This window comes from Apium graveolens, chromosome 10, assembly GCF_009905375.1.
Source record: "Apium graveolens cultivar Ventura chromosome 10, ASM990537v1, whole genome shotgun sequence".
Classification (NCBI taxonomy): Eukaryota; Viridiplantae; Streptophyta; class Magnoliopsida; order Apiales; family Apiaceae; genus Apium; species Apium graveolens.
Window position 1 is genome coordinate 116,065,606 of NC_133656.1, and position 21,855 is coordinate 116,087,460.

At 30.5% G+C, this 21,855-nt stretch overlaps 2 protein-coding genes across 2 annotated transcripts; both read left to right on the forward strand.

Annotated features, from left to right (window-relative positions):
* Positions 1-1,586: 1,586 nt before the first annotated feature.
* On the forward strand, positions 1,587-4,117 carry LOC141693326 (uncharacterized). The gene is made up of 3 exons (XM_074498389.1): positions 1,587-1,700; positions 2,513-2,880; positions 3,059-4,117. Exons 2-3 carry the CDS (start codon positions 2,534-2,536, stop codon positions 3,960-3,962), a joined length of 1,251 nt encoding a protein of 416 aa, XP_074354490.1. The 5' UTR covers positions 1,587-1,700; positions 2,513-2,533; the 3' UTR covers positions 3,963-4,117.
* A 13,013-nt stretch (positions 4,118-17,130) lies between these two features.
* Positions 17,131-20,964, forward strand: LOC141690880 (uncharacterized). The gene is made up of 5 exons (XM_074495636.1): positions 17,131-17,135; positions 17,255-17,546; positions 17,640-20,133; positions 20,209-20,306; positions 20,359-20,964. The coding sequence occupies exons 1-5, from the start codon at positions 17,131-17,133 to the stop codon at positions 20,962-20,964; spliced, it is 3,495 nt and encodes a 1,164-aa protein (XP_074351737.1).
* Positions 20,965-21,855: the final 891 nt, after the last annotated feature.

The window sequence follows — 21,855 nt, forward strand, 5'->3', positions numbered from 1 at the left end:
AGTTCCATATCCACTTTTAAACGAATATTATGGTATATCATAGACACTGATGCACATTGTTTTTTCGGCTTTGTTCAAACGAATCATAAAATAGAATATAGGAATATTTCTCGAGATCTTATGGATAATCCTTTTAACAACAAATATGAACTGTCACGATGGATTTCGATGTTTTCATCTGTCCTTGCCCAAGAACAACATGAGTCTACCAAACAACTTTTCTATATGTACAAATACAATTTAATTGCAAAGCAAAATGGTGCAAAGTCTTTTTTATTTTCGATAATTAAATACACTCACGCACCTCATGTTTAAATTCTTGATATTCAGTAAAGGACATCATTTTATATTACAGTTTGATAAGTAAATAAGTGAAATTTATATGTGATTACTGACCAGAGATAAGGCTAGGTAAAGAAGGGTTAATGAAAAAACGCAAAGAAAAAAATAGGAGCAGGTACATCATACATAAATTTGTGCAGGTTTTCAAATTTTCAAGATCGAGAATGTCTGACTAAATCTAAATGTGCATGTTTTGCTTGTATTCATGGAATGGGAGCCTGAGACTGCTGCCTGTAGCTTTACTTTACTTTCTACATTCTAATTTTGCTTAACTAGTTAACTTTGATCAAGAATTCAAGATTCAAGAATCAAGACCTTAAGTCAACCTTTTGGATTTTGTGTTAACTAATGAGATCAGTCCTGTTAATGGATAATTTTAATTTATCATGTACTTATTCAAGTTTCAGTACTTAGGTTTAAATTGTTAAGTTAATTTATAATTTCTGAATTACGATTTTTTTAACCTTTTCTTGAACGAACTCGAACGAACCGGAAAGAACTCGAGCTTAACGAACTCGAGTCGAACTCGAGCGAACTCAAGTCGAACATGAGTCGAACACATGTTCGTTCGTTAAATTTAACAGACAAGAATACTTGTTCGAACTCGAGTTCGTCATACTGTCGAACCGAACTTATCGAACTCGAGCGAGTTTAACGAACAACTCGGTTCGTTTACAACCCTATTTTTATACTCCCTCCGTCCCTTTCAATTGTTTACATTTTTTAGAGAGTGTCTGACACGCATTTTAAGGTGCATATAAAGTATAGTTCTGTAATTTTTTTTTACAATTTTGTTTTTCTGAATAAAAATTAAAACATTCAACTTTTATTCAGAAAAAGAAAATTGTAAAAATAAGTTACATTACTATACCTTTTATGCACCTTAAAATGCGTGCCGGACACTTCCTCAGAAATGTAAACAATTGGAAGGGACTGAGAGAGTATAATACAAAAATAAACTCTAGTCATATAAAGTTATTTTTGTATTAAGTTTAATAATTCTTATTACACTTTTTATTATATGTTTATGATATACTATTATATTTTTTCTTTACAATTTAAATATATTAAATGTGAAAAATGAGGGTTAAAATAGTTTTTTTCGACGTAAGGGTAAAAATAGTAGTATAATAATGATAGTAATATAAAATTAATCCCAAAAAAAATTGTTTTTTGAGAGTGCCACGTATTTTCTTTTGCTCTTTCGAAACAGTGCCACGTATATTTTATATTTTACCCTTGTTGGAATAAAAATCACACTGAAAGGGTTTTTGGGGCAAATAATCCATCTAATCAAATTCCAATATTTGAAAAAATTAATGTCTTGCTTAGCGGTGCTTTCAATCTTTTGATTTCAGGTTAGTAAAAAGATCCCACCTTTTGAATTTCAACTTTATTTTCTTGAATTTTTTGTTTCTTTTTTTCTCTTTGATATATCAAGAATGTGAATTTAGTATTGAAATGCATTGCAATTTGGGTATTTTGATGATAATGTGATGTTTTCTTGGTGATTCAAGAGAACCCATGTTGTAAAAATTTGAACTTTAGTTGAGTTTGATTAGAAAAACAAAGAGTAATTATGAAAAATTGAAATTAGTATTGAATTCATTGCAATTTGGGTAATTTGATGATAATTTGATGTGTTCTTGGTAATTCAAGAGAACCCATTTTGTAAAATTCTGAGCTTTGTTGGAGTTCAACTGGCAAAACCAAAAATAATTGTATAAAACAGAAATTAGTATTAAATTCATTGCAATTTGGGTATTTTGATGTTAATTTTATTTATCTGCTCTTGGTAATTTAAGAAACCCATGTTGTAAAGATTTGAGCTTTATTTGAGTTCAATTAGTAAAACCAAGTATGATTAGAAATAACAGAATTTAGTCTTGAATTCATTACAAAGTGGTTAGTTGATGAGAATTTATGAAAACCTATGTGAAAATCTGAGCTTCATGTGAGTCAAATTAGCAAAACCACTATAGTGGAAGATGAGAAGACAAAATTTGAGGTTTACAGGGATAGGGATGCTATGTGGAAAGTGTATCCAAGTATTTTCATCTTCTTTTTCTTTTAATAATTTTTTAAAGTCTGAATGATGTAGATTTTGTGCAATCTGAATACTTTAGATGTTTTTGAAAGGATTTGATGGACTTTAGGCTTTTGTTGTCAGGAAATTGTTGAATCTGAAAGAATGCCGATAAAAAAGCATATTCTTGTTTGTCGGTCTGGTGCTAAGCTTGTGATGTCCGAGGATGGTTCATGGGCATACATGGGTGGGGATGCTTATGCTATTGGTGTTGATGATAACACTCGTTTTGATGAATTGAAAGTAGAGATGGCAGATATGTGGAAACTTGATCGTAGTTCTATTACTGTCAAGTATTTGCTACCTAACACAAGTAATAACCTTGTGACAATTTCAAGCGACAGAGACATAAGGAGCATGCGTGAATTCTATGAGGATTCTACAACTGTGGATGTTTATGTCAGCGGTACAAGTAGTGTGACTAGTGATGCATTGGCTACGCCCCTTATCAGGTATTTACACCCTCTCCATTTATGTGTTCTTTTTCAAATTTGGATCCTAAACTAAAGGACTATAATTTTCCATGTACTTAATCACTTATGTTTTATAAAAAGTGAGTGTGTATATCTTAATGTTTCTTTTAGAGTACACTACTAAGTATATGTATAATACGTCTCATTGTTCTTGTAGATCCAAGCGTACAAAAAAAACTGTTGAAAATGTCAGTTCCCCTATATTGCCTCTTCCTGAACGTGTGACCGGTGCTGATCAAGTTTCCCGTGGTGATGGGTTGTCTCGTCCTGAACGGATCATTACTGCTGATCAAGTTTCCCGTAGTGATGTGTTGTCTCGTCCCGAGGGGGTCATTGGTGCGGATCAAGTTCTCCGTAGTGATACATTGTCTCGTCCTGGATGGGTCATTGGTGCTGATCAAGTTCCCCGTAGTGATATATTGTCTCGTCCTGGACGGGTCATTGATGCTGATAAAGTTCCCCGTAGTAATAATCCGTCTCCTCCTGAACGAGTCATTGGTGCTGCTCAAGTTCCTCGTAGTGATGTGTTGTCTCGTCCAGAGCGGGTCATTGGTGTGGATCAAGTTCCCCGTAGTGATGTACTCTCTCGTCCCGATAGGGTCATTGGTGCTGGTCAAGTTCCTTGTAGTGATGTGTGGTCTCGTCCTAGGCAGGTCACTGGTGCTGATCAAGTTCCCCGTAGTGATGTGTTGTCTCGTCCTGAACGTGAACCTCTGATTCTGAATGAGTTAGCTGTTTATTCAGAGTCGGAGATGCTGAAAAATTCCAAGGAGAACGAGCGATTCAGACTTGCCAAATTATGGGAGAATTGCCTTGTGGGGGTCCAGCAACAATTTAATAGTGCTTGTGACTTCCGTGATGCTTTACGCAAGTATTCTGTGGCGCAAGGTTTTACATGCATTAAAACTGAGAACAATAGCAACCGATTCAGTGCCAAGTGCAAGGGTAAGGGATGTCCTTGGGAAATTCGTGCATCGAAATTGGCTTCCTCAAAGCACTTTGTGGTTAGAAAACTGAATGACATCCATACTTGTGGAGCGAAAAAAGTAAGCTCCAAGTGAAGGAACTGATCCAAATATCTGTGACTGGTAAGCAGAAGGAAATTGCGTTTGTGATATAAACCGGCGAGATACAACGCTTTGCTTTTTTATATGAGAAACAAATCCTTGTACTGTAACCTTTGTTGTCACAATAAAGAATTTGAGATATTTTCGTCTGTCTTTTTATTGCATTATATGCTAAATTGGTCGACTTTGGAAATGGTTTTGTCCCCTCTTGATACCGTGAGCTTGAAACTAATATTCAAGTCATGGCTCGGGTGGAAATCGTGACATTTTTTTCTGTTGCTTTTCCTGTGGGTGTTTTAAATGGAGTTGATGATGATTGTTAGCAAGTTTTTATTGAGAAAATGTATATGTTGGTTGTGTTTCGAAGTTGGAACATTTTTTAAATAGTAAATTGGAGTTTTTCTACCATAGTTAGTTTTCGTACATTCCCTGCCTTTTGGGTATAAAAAAAAGCATTTGTAGCGGTCCATGAGCATCTGTTGTCTTTTGTTGCACTAAAATATTTTAGATTGATATATGCTTCAGAAATTATTTTTTGCCCCCTCCTCTTGATACTATGAGTCTGTATTTACATACCATGGGAATGGTGGTATTTTTTGGTAAATAGAGTTGTTAACAAGAGTGAGATAACTTTATTGAGCAAGTGATTATGTCCCAACTAATGAACTGTGTTGCAGTTACAGGTGTAAGTAGAAGAATTAGATGGTCTTTTTGCAAGATGTTGGAATATCTTGTAGTTTGGCCAAAATCAGGAAAGGATTTCCATGATCACCAGATGCCTTGATCATCTTCGTCCTCTACTTATGTTTTAAAAATTGAATACGCGTCGAGTCCTTTTCCATACAAGATTCATGTTGATATGAGACTGGACTTATTTGAGGCGTGCATGGGTACAGGAACGATTTTCAGTAGTTATGAATAACAAGTTTAGTAGGCAAGCAATTTACGCCATTTTGTCTGACCGCGTTCTGGAGTAATATGTATGATAATGGAGGGCAAGGCTTTTTGTTCAGTAGGCATGGATTGTAGGAAGAAATGCTCTCTGAGTCCATAAAATGTGTTTCTGCTGAAATGTGCTAGCATAACCTGACTAGGCAAGGCTTCTAATCTTATGCACTTTTCTATATGAGTTTAATCATGAAAAAAAACATATTTCAAAACTTGATTTATACTATTGATCAAGATTTGACAAATTCTAACATTCTTTTTTCCTATTCATTAGTTGGCCTCTGGTAAAAAAGATATGAATCCGTACAATTTTTTTTTGTTGATTAAGATGACCTGAAGACTACTACTCTAATTTTTGATAAATAATATACAAAATGTATGTAATTCTTTGGACTACAAAGCTAAGTCAGCACCAAATTACATTTTTAATATACCAGCCAGAAAGAACACCTACAGCAGCACAGGTAAAGTAAATGAAAATCTGTTTTTACAAACTTGAGTACTACACCAAAGCCTAACAATACTAACATGCACACAACTACATGTGTGGCTTTGGAAAGAATTCAGAAACAAGACAGATTGTTTAAAACAAATGGAGATTATGCAATAAGGGTAAAAGCAAATACTTGTGATCTTCTTGTTCTTCAGAAAAGAAACTTGTACCACAATCAGTAAATTTATGATCCAGTTTTCCTGATTCAATCAACTCCAAATCCTGCAATAGTAGAACATAATGGCTATGAACATCATCAGCACTCTTGTTCCCACCAACCATAGCTGCCACAGTCTCCCAACGATTCGGTTTCGAGTCGTCGACAACAGCCAATGCTATCTCAAACAGCTTGTTCTCCTCCCAGCTCCATCCATCTGCTGAAATCTCATTCATTTTCATGAATCTTTATAATGTTTGTTAGACAAACGATAAGGTTGACCCAACAATATTAATCAAGATTCATGTGAATGATCAGTGATACAAAACACATACACAATCTAAGACAAACACTCTGCAAGATTTTGTGATATATGTGTTTAGTTTTTATATGTGTGTGTTTTTTTTTGATTTTTTTGGTAAGTTTGGTGTCAGTAATGATAGGGATTGATCATCCTAAATCTAGAACTGACCTTAACTAACCATATCCTTAAACATACCATTCATTTACCACTACTAGAAATATACCACTAAAACATTTATACATATTTTGAACATATTGTGATGAGCTAGTACTTTGAAAAGTTAAATTATTCTTTTAGCAATGCAAGTCCAAAAAGATAGAGTAAGATACAATTATTCGAAAAATATTGAAGGTGTCAAATTGAATAAAAAAAAAATATTTATCAAATAACATGTATTATATTCTAATTGACTATATCTCAAATAATATAATGGACTTATATATTAACAATGATATATCTATACTATACTATAATAACCGGAATGAGTTATAATTTAGTATGGGTATAATTTGGTATGTTCTTTTTGGTTGGTTTGATTATCCCATTTATAATCGTCGAATCTTTTTAATAAAGTGATCAGGACCATTAGATTCAAATACTTAAACAATGTACACTACCCAAACTCCCAAGTTCGAACCCCGCCAACAACAAATATTTATATTATTATTTATATATAGTAAAAGCTCTTGGTTTCGAAATCTACCAACAACAAATATTTATATTATTATTCATATATACTACCCAAGATAATAATATAAAAATATTAATAAAAATCAGTGCATCACGCATTGTAAAGCTGGTATATATTAATAAAAAAATATTCAATACCTTCAAATAATTATTGCTACATTATTTTGTCATAATTTTTTGGTACTAAATCTAATTACATTACTCCTATAATTTATAAACAAAATCAACTCAATTATCACAACTTCACATCACTGTCAAGTGTTTCTTGCAAGACCCTAGGAACTTAAATTTTTAATATATCTATGGATTCTGATTGGTTCTAGATTTAGAGTGACATATGCTTATTTCATAGTATTATACTTCATCCTATTTTATAGATATATATTTAGAGATTTTCATCAAGTCGCTATCAAGTTTTATAACCAAATAAGTTGAAGCCAATAAGGGAATTAATAGTATAATTAAAATATGATTTATTATAGTATTAAGTTTTAGTGTTATTTGAAGAAAAGGAAGAAAATGTGTGAATTTTTGCCTAGCTAGGTATAAAAAAGAAAGTAAAAGAGATAAGTAGGAAAAATATTTGAAAACATTTCCGCATAAATTTAACCTAGCAAACAGGAAATTAATAATAATTTCTTTGCCCTAAGCGCATGCATAAAAAATAAGTAATCGTTTGTCCTCGAAAGTCACATGACATTCTCCCTATATATAAAACCTAAAATTTCATAACCTTTTACTTACCCCAAGCATATGAAGAAAAGAAAGTCGGGTTTGTTTTTTTTTCCCAATTAATCCATATCCTTCGAGGTCAAATATGTTGGATTTTCCATAAAAAGAAACGTTGATTTCCACTTTTCTTGTTCTCGGTTCAAAAAACATTGATTGCATTTTTAAACTGAGTAAATAAATGACCGTTTGTTTGTTTCTTAATACATAATTCAGTAAATTCTCTGCACATATAAACTTAAAAATGAACAGAAATTTCGTATCTTTTACCATATCCGTAATAAGAGAGGAAAGCCGAATTCCCGTATTTCATACCCTAATTTTTGATAACATAAAATACATTCAATTTTTTTGTACATATTTATAATCCGTAAAAATAAAAAAGAATAATGATCAAAAAAAATTAAAAGTAAAACGATTTTCTCTACGCAAAACTGTAATCAAATGGAATTAGCTAAATGTGATATTTATGAAATAATCCTAGTGTAAAACTCCTTAGAAGATACTCATAGTCATCACAATCACACACCACAGTGTTTTAATCTATGTAATGCCAAAGTATAAAACCTTTTATTTACGATTTGCATGAAAGGAGAAAAAGAAAGTGACATGTATCATTTTTTTTAAAAGGAAGATAATACAAGCAAACCCCACTTACCACTAAAGCAAATTTTCTAGATTATCAACCAAGACAATTATGGTTGATATCTTTATCAACGACTTTTTAAGCTGCTTAGCTTATCAAACGGTGCATTGCAGGCTGAAATCATGAGTAAAACAAGTTATCATCATGTAGATTTAAGCTATTAATTTTATAATCTGATATTTGGAACAACTCTCGATTTATTCTGAAAAATTTTAACGTAACATTCCACGATCATGATATTCTACTTCAATTCAAGTATCTAATATAAATTAAATCTAAGATTTTAAAATTTTAAGCCTCTAATCTAAAGTCATATTTTCAACTAATTGAGACAGTGGTGAGTTTGTCTACCGTGTGCTCATGGACATATGCTAACAAAGTGTGATTAATAAGTTGTTAAATTTTTATTAGTGAAAATTTTCGTGTATATAGGAATCCATCATTATTAATGAATTTTTCAACAATATTTTGTAAATACCTCGTTAGAGTACTAACTCTTAACACGTACCCATTAAAAAATCAATTATAAAATCTTTGCTTATATCTCCAGGATTATATATGTTTATTGGTCTCCTCTTGTTGTTTCAAATTTTGACGCTGGGCACCAAAAGTTCTCGTGTCACTTTTTTTGACTTCCGGGTAAATTAAAATAAATTGATTAGTTTTTTTTTAATATATTTGTACGGCTATAAAGCACTCTCGCGAGAATCTGCCGTCACATCTTCTTTTGATGCTAATTAGTCCCTAAGTCCCTTCCAATTATTTACATTTCTGAGAAAGTGTCCGGCACGTATTTTAAGGTGTATAAAAAGTATAGTTATGTAACTTATTTTTACAATTTTCTTTTTCTGAATAAAAGTTGAACGTTTTAATTTTTATTCAGAAAAATAAAATTGTAAAAAAAAATTAGAAAACTATATTTTATATGCACCTTAAAATGCGTGTCGGACACTCTCTATAAAATGTAAACAATTGAAAGGGATGGAGGGAGTATATGTTCTTTTCCTCCCTTTTGTTAGGAGTGAGCATTTCTTGATTTAGAATCGAGAACTGAACCGATCGAAAATTATGGTTTCGGTTCGGTTCTTCATTAATTCGGATTCGATTCGGTTCTTGTTTTTCTAAAAATTTTGGTTCTCGATTCGGTTCGGTTCTGAACATACTAGAACCGTAAGAATTGAACCGAACCGTATATAAATGAATAAATACAATTATATATATAAATATATGCAAATATATTACCTATTATGTTTTCTTATTTATAATATTATAATAATTTTTTTAAAAATATGATTTTTATTGTATACTTATTTCATTAAATATATGGTGTTTTGAATATTTTTATAAATATTTTTCTTCTTAAATATTAGAAAATAATCGAATTTAAAATTATTCATCACTAATAAAAATCTTATTTTACTAATTTACGCTTAATAAATAATCAAAACAAGTTAAAATTTTAAAAATTATATATAAAATAATATGTAAAATAAATAAATATGAAATAAAATATAAATCCGGTTCTTTCGGTTCGGAACCGAATCGAACCGAAATTTTCAGTTCAGTTTCGGTTTGGTTTTTACATATAAACGAGTCCGATTTGATTCTTGAAATATTCCTATTTCGGTTCTCGGTTCTTCCGGTTCGGTTCGGTTCGGTTTGGTCTGGTGCTGACTCGTTGCTCACCCATACCCTCTATTCATTTCCAATTCTCCATCTCTATTTTTATTTATTTTTTTCCATCTCAATTCTTTTTCTCTTATTTTTATTGGCTTAGATCAATAAAATCGACTTTTCTTTCATAAAATTTGAAATTTTCATTTAAGTCATTCACTTTACTTTTCAGATATACTAAATTAATAGCTCGGATTTTATTATAAAATTTAGCTATTGGATTCAAATATCTGGCCTAACAACATATTATAATTTGGTGTTATTTCGAAATCTTTGAATTTTGGATTTTTCGTTTCGTTTTGATTGAATTATTTGTGTGTTTGATTGTCTCGTTTTATGAGATTTGTCTCAATTTGTGTGATGTGTTGATTGTTTTGAAAATAAATTTTATGGTGTATTGAGAAATATCTCACATCAACAATACTTTTGGCATGTGTATAGTTGTTGTCCGACAGGTAAAGAGTTGGGGTTTGTTTAGAACGGTGCATGTGCTCCCCATCACAAATTTTTTTTGCTCATAATATGAGGTCACTGAATCCTTGAACATTGCACTATTCAAGAAATTATGAAATTAATGTGAGGGTCATTTTTGAATCTATTGTTTTCAAGGGAGATACCGTTATCTTCATTTTATAATTTTCAGAATATTTGTGTTCGGTTAGTTAATCAATCCTGGAATAAAACGGCTAATTATTTAGCTTGTTTATTTATTTTTAAACCTGATTATATGATCAGTCGAGAATTTTACCGGATCGAGTCTCTTTCATTTTATTAATGAAATTTAATTTAAAATTGGGAAAAAAGAGATCCGTACTGTTTATCTTTGCCCAAGGGGCTGTGTTAATCGGGTACAAACCTTTTACGAAATATTAAATAAATAATTGAGATTTGCCGATGGCCCAAATGATGAAATTTTTTTCTTTACATTTATTTTGTTAAAATGATTTAGTAAATCGGCTGTTAAAAACTCGAGTATAATTAATTTTTATTAATTTTAAAAAAAATTCAGGAAGAATTAAAGATTCATACAAATACAAAAGTATACATAATTTTTAATTGCAATTTACATATTCTAATTAAATTTTGGACACCCTTTTCAAATATGCTACTTTTTCAAACCTAAGCCTTCCAGGCATCTTTCAAAAATTTCAAATTGTATCATCTCAGCGATTTAGTCATTGTTCTAAATTCAAAACTTATCAGAAAATTTAAAAAATGATTAGATGGGTATACCGTATACAATCGATTTTGTCAACATATGAAAAATTATTATATTTTACGAATTTTTTCAAGAGTTATCGAATAAAAAAACCATTCAAACTTATTGACAATAAATTGACTTTTTTTATTGTCAAGAAAAAACAAATTTAGTTGATATAAACAAAAATCACAAAAAAAACAAACCAAATAAACTTAAACTTCTTGCGGGTGGTATAGTGCTTGCATTGTTCTCTTCTTGCTTCAAACATGCATTGCAATTTTATGAAAATAATAATCAATTACACATAAATGTTAAATTATGCGAAGAGAAAATGGTAACAAGAAAAGGCTTTACTAAAAAAAAATAAGTAAATAACCATTACGATACGACTCTCAGACAAACTTAAGAAATACTGTATAATGTTTTCCAACATGTCAGAATATGAGCTCGAGGAAACAAATGGAGATGTGAATTGCAAGAACTTTTGGTGTTGCTTGGTTTATTCGAAATGCATTCCAGTCTTAATCCTGCAATCTTTTAACTAAAATTCACTAGAGGATCTAGTAAGGATAGGGGACATCGGGGACACATGTCCCTCATAAAATCAAATTTTATATTTTTTCATCATTATTTTTCTTAAAAATATATGAAAGTGTTCCTTCAAAATTTAAAAATATAGAAGGGTATTCTCAAAATTTGTCCAGTATCCCCTGAACTAAAATTTCCAGATCCGTCCCTGTCTAAGAAAAATATTAAATAACATTTGGATATCGCCACATTTCAGATTTTTAATTAGTTATAACCCTTTTTTTAAATAATTATTTCCAACTTTTCATCAACCGCTCTTTTCTTCTTTTGAACTACCCTTGATCGTTTCCTAATAGACGGAGATGATGAAAAAATTGGTCGCTTCAAAGAAAACAGGTTGCGCAAAAATTTAGATAATTTCACGGTACACTTCATATGGATTATATAAGTGCACCATAAAATTATGTACGTTTTTTGCACAACCCATCTTCCATTTATGTGAGAAATTTTTTCATTGCCTCCGTCTATCAGATAACCAATCAAAGGTAGTCGGAGAAAGAGGAAAAAAGAGCGACTAATGGGGAAGAACAATTGAAAGTGAGGTTACAACTAAGAATCCTGGAGTGTAAGAATATCAAACTATGATCATATGCATTTGCGGGAAGGGTGGCTGGGCGACATATGATATCCTTGGATTTGTCAGAGTTCTGCAGGTGAATATACAAACACACAATATTAGAACAATGTTTAAAATACCAAATTCTTGGCACGTAGTAAAAAAAATATAAATTTTTTCTTTGATTATGATATATCTTGAAAAGTTAAGGTAGATATTATTTGAGAAAGTCATGTGTACCTGCGAATACGGCTGTTCATGAATCGAGATGTTCGTGAATAAGTTCGAACTCAGTTTATTAAGAGCTCGTTCGGCTCGGCTCGTTAACGAACTCGAACTCGAACAGAAAAATGTGTTCGTTAAACAAACCGAGCTCGAGCCGAGCTTTGGTTTGTTCGGATCGAGCTCGGCTCGGATAGAGCTCGGCTCGAGCTCGCTCGTTAAAATTCAAAAAAAATCTAATATATGATGAATATTTTTATATAGGTATTATTTTTTTATAAAAAAAATCGATTTCACTGTATTTTTTTTTATCTTCCAACGATCATTTTGCATACCATATGTGATATATTTTGACGGGGTTTAGAAATTTTGTATTTTAGTTTCTAATTTTAAAATGTGGCTTCATAATTATATTTTTGTTAAGATTTTTAAAAAAAATATTTTTGATCGATCCAACCGTATGGATGTCATAAAATATATATTTTAACGATATAGCCAAAGTTTCAAATCAAAACAATTTTATTTGATTTTCTATTTTACGGTCAAACATTAGTTTGACTATTAACGCTAACTAATGTTCAGTCCGAATTTGTTGTTTCGATTATTTTAAAAATACTTTATATCGATCCAACCATATGGATGTCATAAAATATATATTTTATTGATATAACCATAGTTTCATATCAAAATAATTTTATTTGGTTTGCTATTTTAACAATCAAACATTAGTTTGACTAGTACTAATAACTAGTGTTTAGTCTTGTATTGGTGTCTCGACTTATTTAAAATTATTTGTAATTGATCCAACCGTATGGATGTCAAAATAAATATATTTTAATGATATAACCAAAGTTTCAAATCAAAATAATTTTATTTGTTTTGTTATTTTAACAGTCAAATATTAATTTGACTATTACCACTAACTAGTATTTAGTTCTGATTTGTTGTTTTGATTATTTTAAAAATACTTTATATCGATCAAACCGTATGGATGTCATAAAATATATATTTTATTGATATAATCAAAGTTACAAATCAAAATAATTTTATTTGGTTTGCTATTTTAACAGTCAAACATTAATTTGACTAGTACTAGTAACTAGTGTTTAGTGTATTAGTATCTCGACTTGTTTAAATTTATTTCTAATTGATCCAACCGTATGGATGTCAAAATAAATATATTTTAATGATATAACCAAATTTTCATATCAAAATAATTTTATTTGGTTTGTTATATTAACAGTCAAGTATTTGTTTGACTATTACCGCTAACTAGTGTTTAGTCCTGATTTGCTATTTTGGTTATTTTAAAAATACTTTATATTGATTCAACCGTATAGATGTCATAATATATACATTTTATTGATATAACCAAAGTTACATATCAAAATAATTTTATTTGATTTGTTATTTTAACAGTCAAACATTAATTTGACTTATACTACTAACTAGTGTTTAGTCCTGTATCAATATCTTGACTTATTTAAAATTATTTCTAATAGATCCAACCGTATGTATGTCAAAATAAATATATTTTAATGATATAACCAAATTTTCAGATCAAAATAATTTTATTTGATTTGTTATTTTAACAGTCAAATATTAGTTTGACTATTACCACTAACTAGTGTTTAGTCATTAATTGGTGTTTCGATTTTTTAAAAAATATTTTCCCTCGATCCAACCGTATGGATGTCAAGATATATATATTTTAGTGATATAACCAAAATTTCAAAAAAAAAATCATTTGATAAGTTATTTTCACGGTTAAACATCGGGTTGACCTGAATTTTTTCTGACTCGGCTCGGCTCGTTTATGTTCGTGAACAAACTCGTGTTCGGCTCGTTATTTAACGAGCTCGAGCTCGAACACGATTTTTGTTCGATAAGAAAGCTCGGCTCGGCTCGATTCATTAGAAAAAAAATTAAAGCTCGGCTCTGTTCGTTCAAAACTCGGTTCGGTTCGGTTCGTGAATAGTCCTACGTGCGAAGACATGACAGAGAGAATTGTATTAGTTTTGGAAGCTTTTCGGGCCAACGAAAGACGCCGAGCAGTTGTGTTCATTAATATATATGAAACGATAATATTATATCCTATATATAATTAGTATATAATTAGTATAGGGGAGTTAAAATGATACAGTTAAAAGTTAATAAGGTCATTTAAGAAATAAAATTAGCTATCAACTCCACACACTTGATTTGTACATAAGTTGAAAGTACCAAAAAAAAAACTACTCAATTTTTTTAAAAAAATATTACGTAAATATCAATAAGCTATAGAACCCAATGAATAAATAAAAAATAAATACATAAACAAAAAAACCTAAAAAATATATAAATAAATTACATTAATTTTTAATACATCATATATTAACAACAAATAAACATTCAATTAAATTTTTTTTAAAAAAAACAAATTAAAAAAATCATAATAGGTGTGAAATCACTATAACAAAATTTTATATTATTTAGATACATACGCGGTATTTTAAATAAAAACACATTAGTTATTTCATTTATTCTATTATTCTACTATAATATCTAATAATTTATAACAAACACAATAGTTAATTAATTAAGAAATTGAACTATAATTATATATTCTTAAATGATATAAAATAATATTAAAAGTATTATATTCCTAATAAAATAAATATAAGTAACAATTATCGAATCATTTATAATTGGACTAAAATAATATCTTTTTTTAAAAAATATTGAAATGGATACGTTTGATTTAAAATAATTATGAATAGATAATTTTATATTTTTTTATCGTAGGTAACCCGCAGCCGTTATCTTATTAAATAAGGAAAATATTTAGATTATATTTAGGTATAAATATTTCTTTTTTTTTTGTTTTGTTTTGTAAAAAGGGAGATTACAAATTTTCTTTTAAAAAATTTAGAGTACATGGATCTTATAAAACATAACAACGAGGAATAAATAATAATAAAAAATCTATTACAATTCAAAATTGAAATACAAATCTAATAAAATACATTATTGATTATATAAAACATAATATAATAAAATCTAATATTTAAAAAATTAGAGTACATCAATCCTATAAAGCATAAAACGAGGAAGAAATATTTTAATAATAATAATTATAGTAATAATAATAATAATAATATCATTACAATTTAAAATTGAAATAAAAAATCTAATAAAATATATCATATACTATATTTATTTCATCTAATAATTTGTATAACAAACACAATAGGTAATTAATAAAAAAAATTAAACTATAATTACACATTTTTAATTGATATAAAATAATATTAAAAATATTTATATATATTACAAGTAACAATTATGTTAATAAAAATAAATTTAAGTAAGAATTAACAAATTATTTGTTAATCGGGTAAAAGTATATCGTTTTAAAAAAAATGAAATGTGTAAATTTGATTAAAAATATTTAGAAAAAAATAATTTTAATTTTTATCATATAAAATAAGAAACACATTTAGATTATATTTAGGTATAAATATTATAGGCGTTTTGTTTGAATTTGTAAAAAGAGAAAGTTATGAATTGTCTTTTAAAAAATTTGGAGTACATGAATTTTATAAAACATAAAAACTAGGAGGTAATATAATAATAATAATAATAATAATAATAATAATAATAATAATAATAAACTATTATAATTCAAAAAATTGGAGTAAGGGGTTTGGGTGGTTTGGTTGTCACACTGCTAAAGTATGTCTATAATATAGACTATAATTATTTTATTTATTCTATTATTCTACTATAATATCTAATAATATATATAATAAACATAATAGGCATTTAATTAAGAAATTGAACTATAATTATATACTCTTAAATGATATAATATAATATTAAAATTAATATATTATATATATAATACAAACAATAATTATATTAATAAAAATAAATATAAGTAACAATTAACAAATAATTTATAATCGGGTTAAAGTTGTATCATTTTTTTAAAAAAATATTGGAGTGAGTAAGTTTGATTTAAAATATTTTTAAATAGATAATTTTCATTTGTTTCTTATAAAATAACGAAAACATTTAGAATATATTTAGGTATAAATATTATATTATTTTGTTTCATTTTGTAAAAAGTGAAAATTACGGATTGTCTTTTAAAAAATTTAGAGCACATTAATCCTCTAAAAGATAAAAAATGAGGAATAAATATAATAATAATAAATCTATTACAATTCAAAATTAAAATATAAATTTAATAAAATACATTATAGATTATATTTATTACATTTATTTTATTATAATATTTAATAATCTGTATAACAAATGTAATAGTTAATTAATTAAAAATTTGAACTACAATTGTATATTCTTAAATGATATAAAATAATGTTAAAAGTGTTATATTATAAAAAAGCAACAATTAGTCTTAATAAATATAAATATAAGTAACAATCAACAAAACAATTGTTAATCGGGGTTAAAATAGTATTATTTTCTTAAAAAAATGGAATGGGTAAGTTTTATTTAAAATACTTTTGAATATATAATTTTAATTTTTATCTTATAAAATGAGGAATACATTGAGATTGAATTTAGCTATATATATGTTTTGTTTATTTTGTAAAATAAGAAAATTGCGGATTGTATTTTGAAAATTTAGAGTACATGAATCCTATAAAACATAAAAATTAGGAAGAAATATAATAATAATAATAATAATAATAATAATAATAAATTATTACAATTCAAAATTGAAATACAAATACAATAGAATACAATTAAAAGTACTATGACAATTGATTAGTAAACAAAGGTACTATGACAATTAAATGTAAAGTATTATTTTCAAAATCATTACTAAATAGAAAAAATTATAAAATATTGTTACACAAGATGAAATCCCAAACAACTTCTCAATCTCTGATCAAACTCTTGAAAAGAAAATAAATATAAAAAAAATTAATTACGTAAATATATTATGTGGTATGATTAAAATATTCTTCTTACAAATTTATAACGTGAAAAAATTAGACGACAAAGAAATAAAATAAATAATAACATATATCTTATATTCGTAAACACTCTTGGGATCTAATTCGCAGGTTAGCAGGAGTTTCTCAAATTTCTTGGTGCATCATAGGTGATTTCAATGATTTACTTTATTCGTCGGATAAATGGGGTAATCTGCCTCATCCTCAAAGTTTAATGGATGATTTTAGAGCCGCAATTGATGACTGTTTTCTTTCGGAGCGTGATCTTAGTGGTGGTAAATACATATGGGAAAAGAGTCATGGGAAAAGCGATTGGGTTCGGGAGAGATTGGATAGAGTTTTTCCTACTCAACAGTGGTGGAATCTTTTTCCTCTCTGCAAGTTGCTAGTCTACCATGTGTCGGTATCTGACCATGATCCAATTTTTCTAGACTTGCTCAGTACATCCTTTTCAAAGAAGCAGTTTCGTTTTAAGTTCGAGAACACATGACTCCAGGAACCGAATTTTCGTAAGGAGGTTTCAGATTTTTGGCTTGAACTGCCCACTGTTAATATAATTCCAAAGCTTGTTTCTGTCTCAAGCTTCATGGCTCGCTGGGGGAGGAACTTTTTCCACAAGTTCCGAGATAAGATCAGACGTCAGAAAGAGGTGATAAGGCTTCTGGTTGATCGTGTAGATGAGGATGGAATCAGTAATTATTTTATGGAGAAGGAAAAGTTAAATGATTTGTTGTGCCACGAGGAAGTGTATTGGAAGCAGAGGGCTAAAAATTTCTGGCTTTCAGAGGGAGACGCTAATACAAAGTTTTTTCACGCGAGTGCATCAGCTAGAAAGAAAGCTAATTATCTTCCGTTTCTTGAGACGGATTCAGGGGAGGAAGTAAGTAATCATGAGGATATGTGTCAAGTGGTAAAGGATTATTACACTGCAGTGTTTACTAGTGGGCATAATGCTGAGATACTTCAACTGGATGAATCTGAAAGGCGTATAACAGAGGAGCAAAATCACATGTTAGTGGTTGAGATGACTTTCGAAGAATTTTCAGTTGCTATCAAGCAGATGCACCCGGATAAAGCCTCGGGTCCTGATGGATTAAACCCTGCTTTTTTCCAGCAATTTTGGTCTATATTGGGGCGAGAAGTTTACGAGAGTTGCAAGTGCTGGTTAGACTCAGTCTCTTTTCCAGCAAACCTTAATGAGACTAATGTGGTTCTCATTCCTAAAAAGGAAAATGCTCGTTGTACGAAGGACTTACGACCAATTGCTCTATGTAACGTTCTATATAAGGTCTTAGCGAAGGTGCTCTCAAATCGATTGAAAGTTCTATTACCAAATGTTATATCAGAAAACCAATCAGCCTTTGTACCGGGAAGGAGTATAGCCGACAATGTGTTAGTAGCTTTTGAAGTTGTTCACCATATGCGTAGGAAGAGTCGAGGCAGGGATGGGGAGATTGCTTTGAAACTGGATATTTCTAAAGCCTACGACAGGGTAAACTGGTCATATTTGAAAGCTCGAATGCAGGCCATGGGTTTTTGCAGAAAATGGATTCAGTGGATCATGCTTTGTGTAACCACGGTGTCATATGATTTTTGTTTCAATGGCACTTCTGTAGGTCCTGTATGTCCATCATGGGGTCTACGACAGGGGGACCCTTTATCCCCGTATTTGTTTCTCTTGTGTGTGGAAGGTCTGTCTAACTCTCTTGACAAAGCTGCTATGGAGGGCAACATTCATGGGTCTCAGGTTAGCAATACAGCTCCAATTATTACTCATATGCTATTTGCAGATGACAGTTTTCTGTTCTTTTGTGCCAATCTTGCTGAAACCGCTGTTGTCAAGTCTCTCTTGAACGATTATGAGGCTCTGTCGGGTCAATCTGTGAATTTTCAGAAGTCTGCAATTTTGTTTAGTTCAAATGTCCCACGGTCTGAGAGGGGAACTTTAGCTGGGATTTTAGGAGTATCGAATGAGCTTCAGGATGGAAAATACTTAGGCCTCCCTTCTTTTGTAGGTCGTTCAAAGAAAAGGGTGTTTGGTTTTGTCAAAGATAAAGTATGTAAAAGATTACAAGGTTGGAAGTCGAAAGCTATTTCTCAAGCAGGTAAATCAATTCTGATTAGAAACGTGGCTCAGTCTATTCCCTCGTATTGCATGTCGTGTTTTTTGCTTCCAAAATCTCTATGTCAGGAGCTTGAGAGGATGTTAAATAAGTATTGGTGGTGTACTAGCTCTAGTGATAGACGAGGAATAAGCTGGCTCTCTTGGGATTCTATGAGTTCATCGAAGAGTAGAGGTGGTATGGGTTTTAGGAATCTTTACGGTTTCTATATAGCACTATTGGGGAAACACTGTTGGAATTTTATAAAAAAGCCTCATTCATTGGTTGCTCGTGTTTACAAAGCACGTTATTACCCAAATTCTCATTTTCTTCATGCCTCTTTGAGTCCAGGATCTAGCTACATATGGTCGGGGATCATGACAGCAAGGGAAAGCGTTTGTAAGGGATATAGATGGATTCTTGGAGACGGTAGGGACATCAATGCAATAAGGGACCCATGGTTGCAGAATAAGGATGATTTTTGTGTGTCTCAAAGTATAGACTATGGCTGTAATCAAGTGCGGGTATCAAGTTTTTTCAGAACAGATGATAGGAGTTGGGAGGCGGATAAAGTTAAGTCCTTTTTTACAGAGGATGATGCTCATCTGATCTTGGCAGTGCGTATCCCACAAAATCCTGCAGTTGATCGTTTAGCATGGTCTCGAACGACAAATGGTCAATATACAGTGAAGACAGGTTATCAGCTTTGGCATGATTCCAATATAGGACCTGGTAGTGTCTATCAATCTAATGGCTGGAGCAAGTTGTGGAGACTGAATCTTCCTCACAAGATCAAAATTTTCTTGTGGAGATTTTGTAGAAATAACATCCCTGTTCGAAGAAGATTGAGTGCAAAGGGAGTGCGGCTACCAATAACTTGCCCTATGTGTATGGCATATATTGAACACCTGGGGCATGTTTTTTTCGATTGTCCGTTTGCTTTTAGTTGTTGGCATTATGCAGGTTTAACTTACGATATGCAGACGGTGGATTTTGTCCCTGACTGGCTTATACAAAAGATTAGTAGTGCTTCGAGGGAGGAAATTGAAGTGGTGGCCAAGGTTTTGTGGGGAATCTGGTTTTTTTAGAAACAGAAGGGTATGGGATAACAAGGTGGTTACAGGACGGGTGGCTATAGACTGGAGTTCTAAGTCTATCTCAGATTGGAAGAAGGCAAAGCATCTTAAAGCCCAAAATCAGGTGCTCAGTGTTAGGGCTAGTAACAAGTCACTTCAAAAATGGAAACCCCCTCGTGAGGGTTGTCTGAAGTTGAATGTTGATGCATCTATAAAGCTGGGATCAGACTTGTTTACCGTAGGTCTTGTTCTTCGTGACCATCATGGAATTTTTGTGGGAGGAAAGGCCATCTGTTTACAGATGGTGAGCACAGTTTTAGAAGCAGAAGCTCTGGCTATTCAGGAAGGTTTGCATTGGTTGTGTTCGATGTCGAATCAGGTTGTCTGTATAGAATCAGACTCTCTCCTCTGTGTGCAAGCTATTAATCATTCCCAGGAGAATCATTTGGAAGTTGGCCATATTTTGGAAGATTGTCGCACGACTTTACTGGCTAGATCAGGGTTTTCAATTCAATTTGTTAAAAGGCAGGCGAATAAAGTAGCCCACTTGATGGCTCGTTTACCTTGTTCGCTAGATTGCCCAAACATATTAACGTCTCCTCCAGATTTGTTGTTGAAGACTCTTTTGCACGATGTTGCTTAATGAAAGTTAGCATTTTCTTCAAAAAAAAATATATATCTTATATTTAGGCCATTAAGGTCAAATATAAAAATATAATAATAACTAAATATATAAGTATAACAAGTATAATTTTTTGAAAAATCTATTATTTTGAAAAACATAAAATTTGTTTATGGAATAAAATTATTATATTATAATTTAATTGAAAAAAGAAAAAATATTCAAAAATAATTATATAAAGAAATGATAATCATCCCGTGCATCGCAGGGGTACAAAGCTAGTAGTTGCTAAAATAATATATGAAATAGAAACATGGTTGAGGAGTATATAAAGAATTCTGCATATCTGAAAATCTAGATAATAGTATCTTGTAGATATGAATATGGATTTTATTTATAATGTAATATAGATACTTATATAAATGTATGGAGTACATAAAAGACCATGTATATAATCACAAATCCAAATTGAAGTCTTATCACTTACATACAATTATAACTATATTCCTGGAAAAACAATCAATCTGGAAGTTACCTTTATTGACTGAAAAAGTCTTGTCATCTGACATGGTCATTCTGTCTTGATTATTATCAAGGTTCGGATTGTTAATGATGTTTTTTCCTGTCGTTTTGAGTCCATTTATAAGTATCAGTATTCGTCTCTGCTTCTAGTTTTTGGTTCTTCCTTCATATCATGGCATCAACAAGCAATTTAGTCGAAGCTATGAACAGCATAACTCTGGAGGATGAGGAGGATGAAGGTCTAGCTTTTGAAGTGACAACAGACGATCTGTACACATATCAAGAGATTAATGCACATATATGCTTAGTATGACGTTTTCTTGTCGACGGTGTGGTAGACTTTCCAGCCATGAAGCAAATGATGGACGCCCTATGGAGACCTGGAAAAGG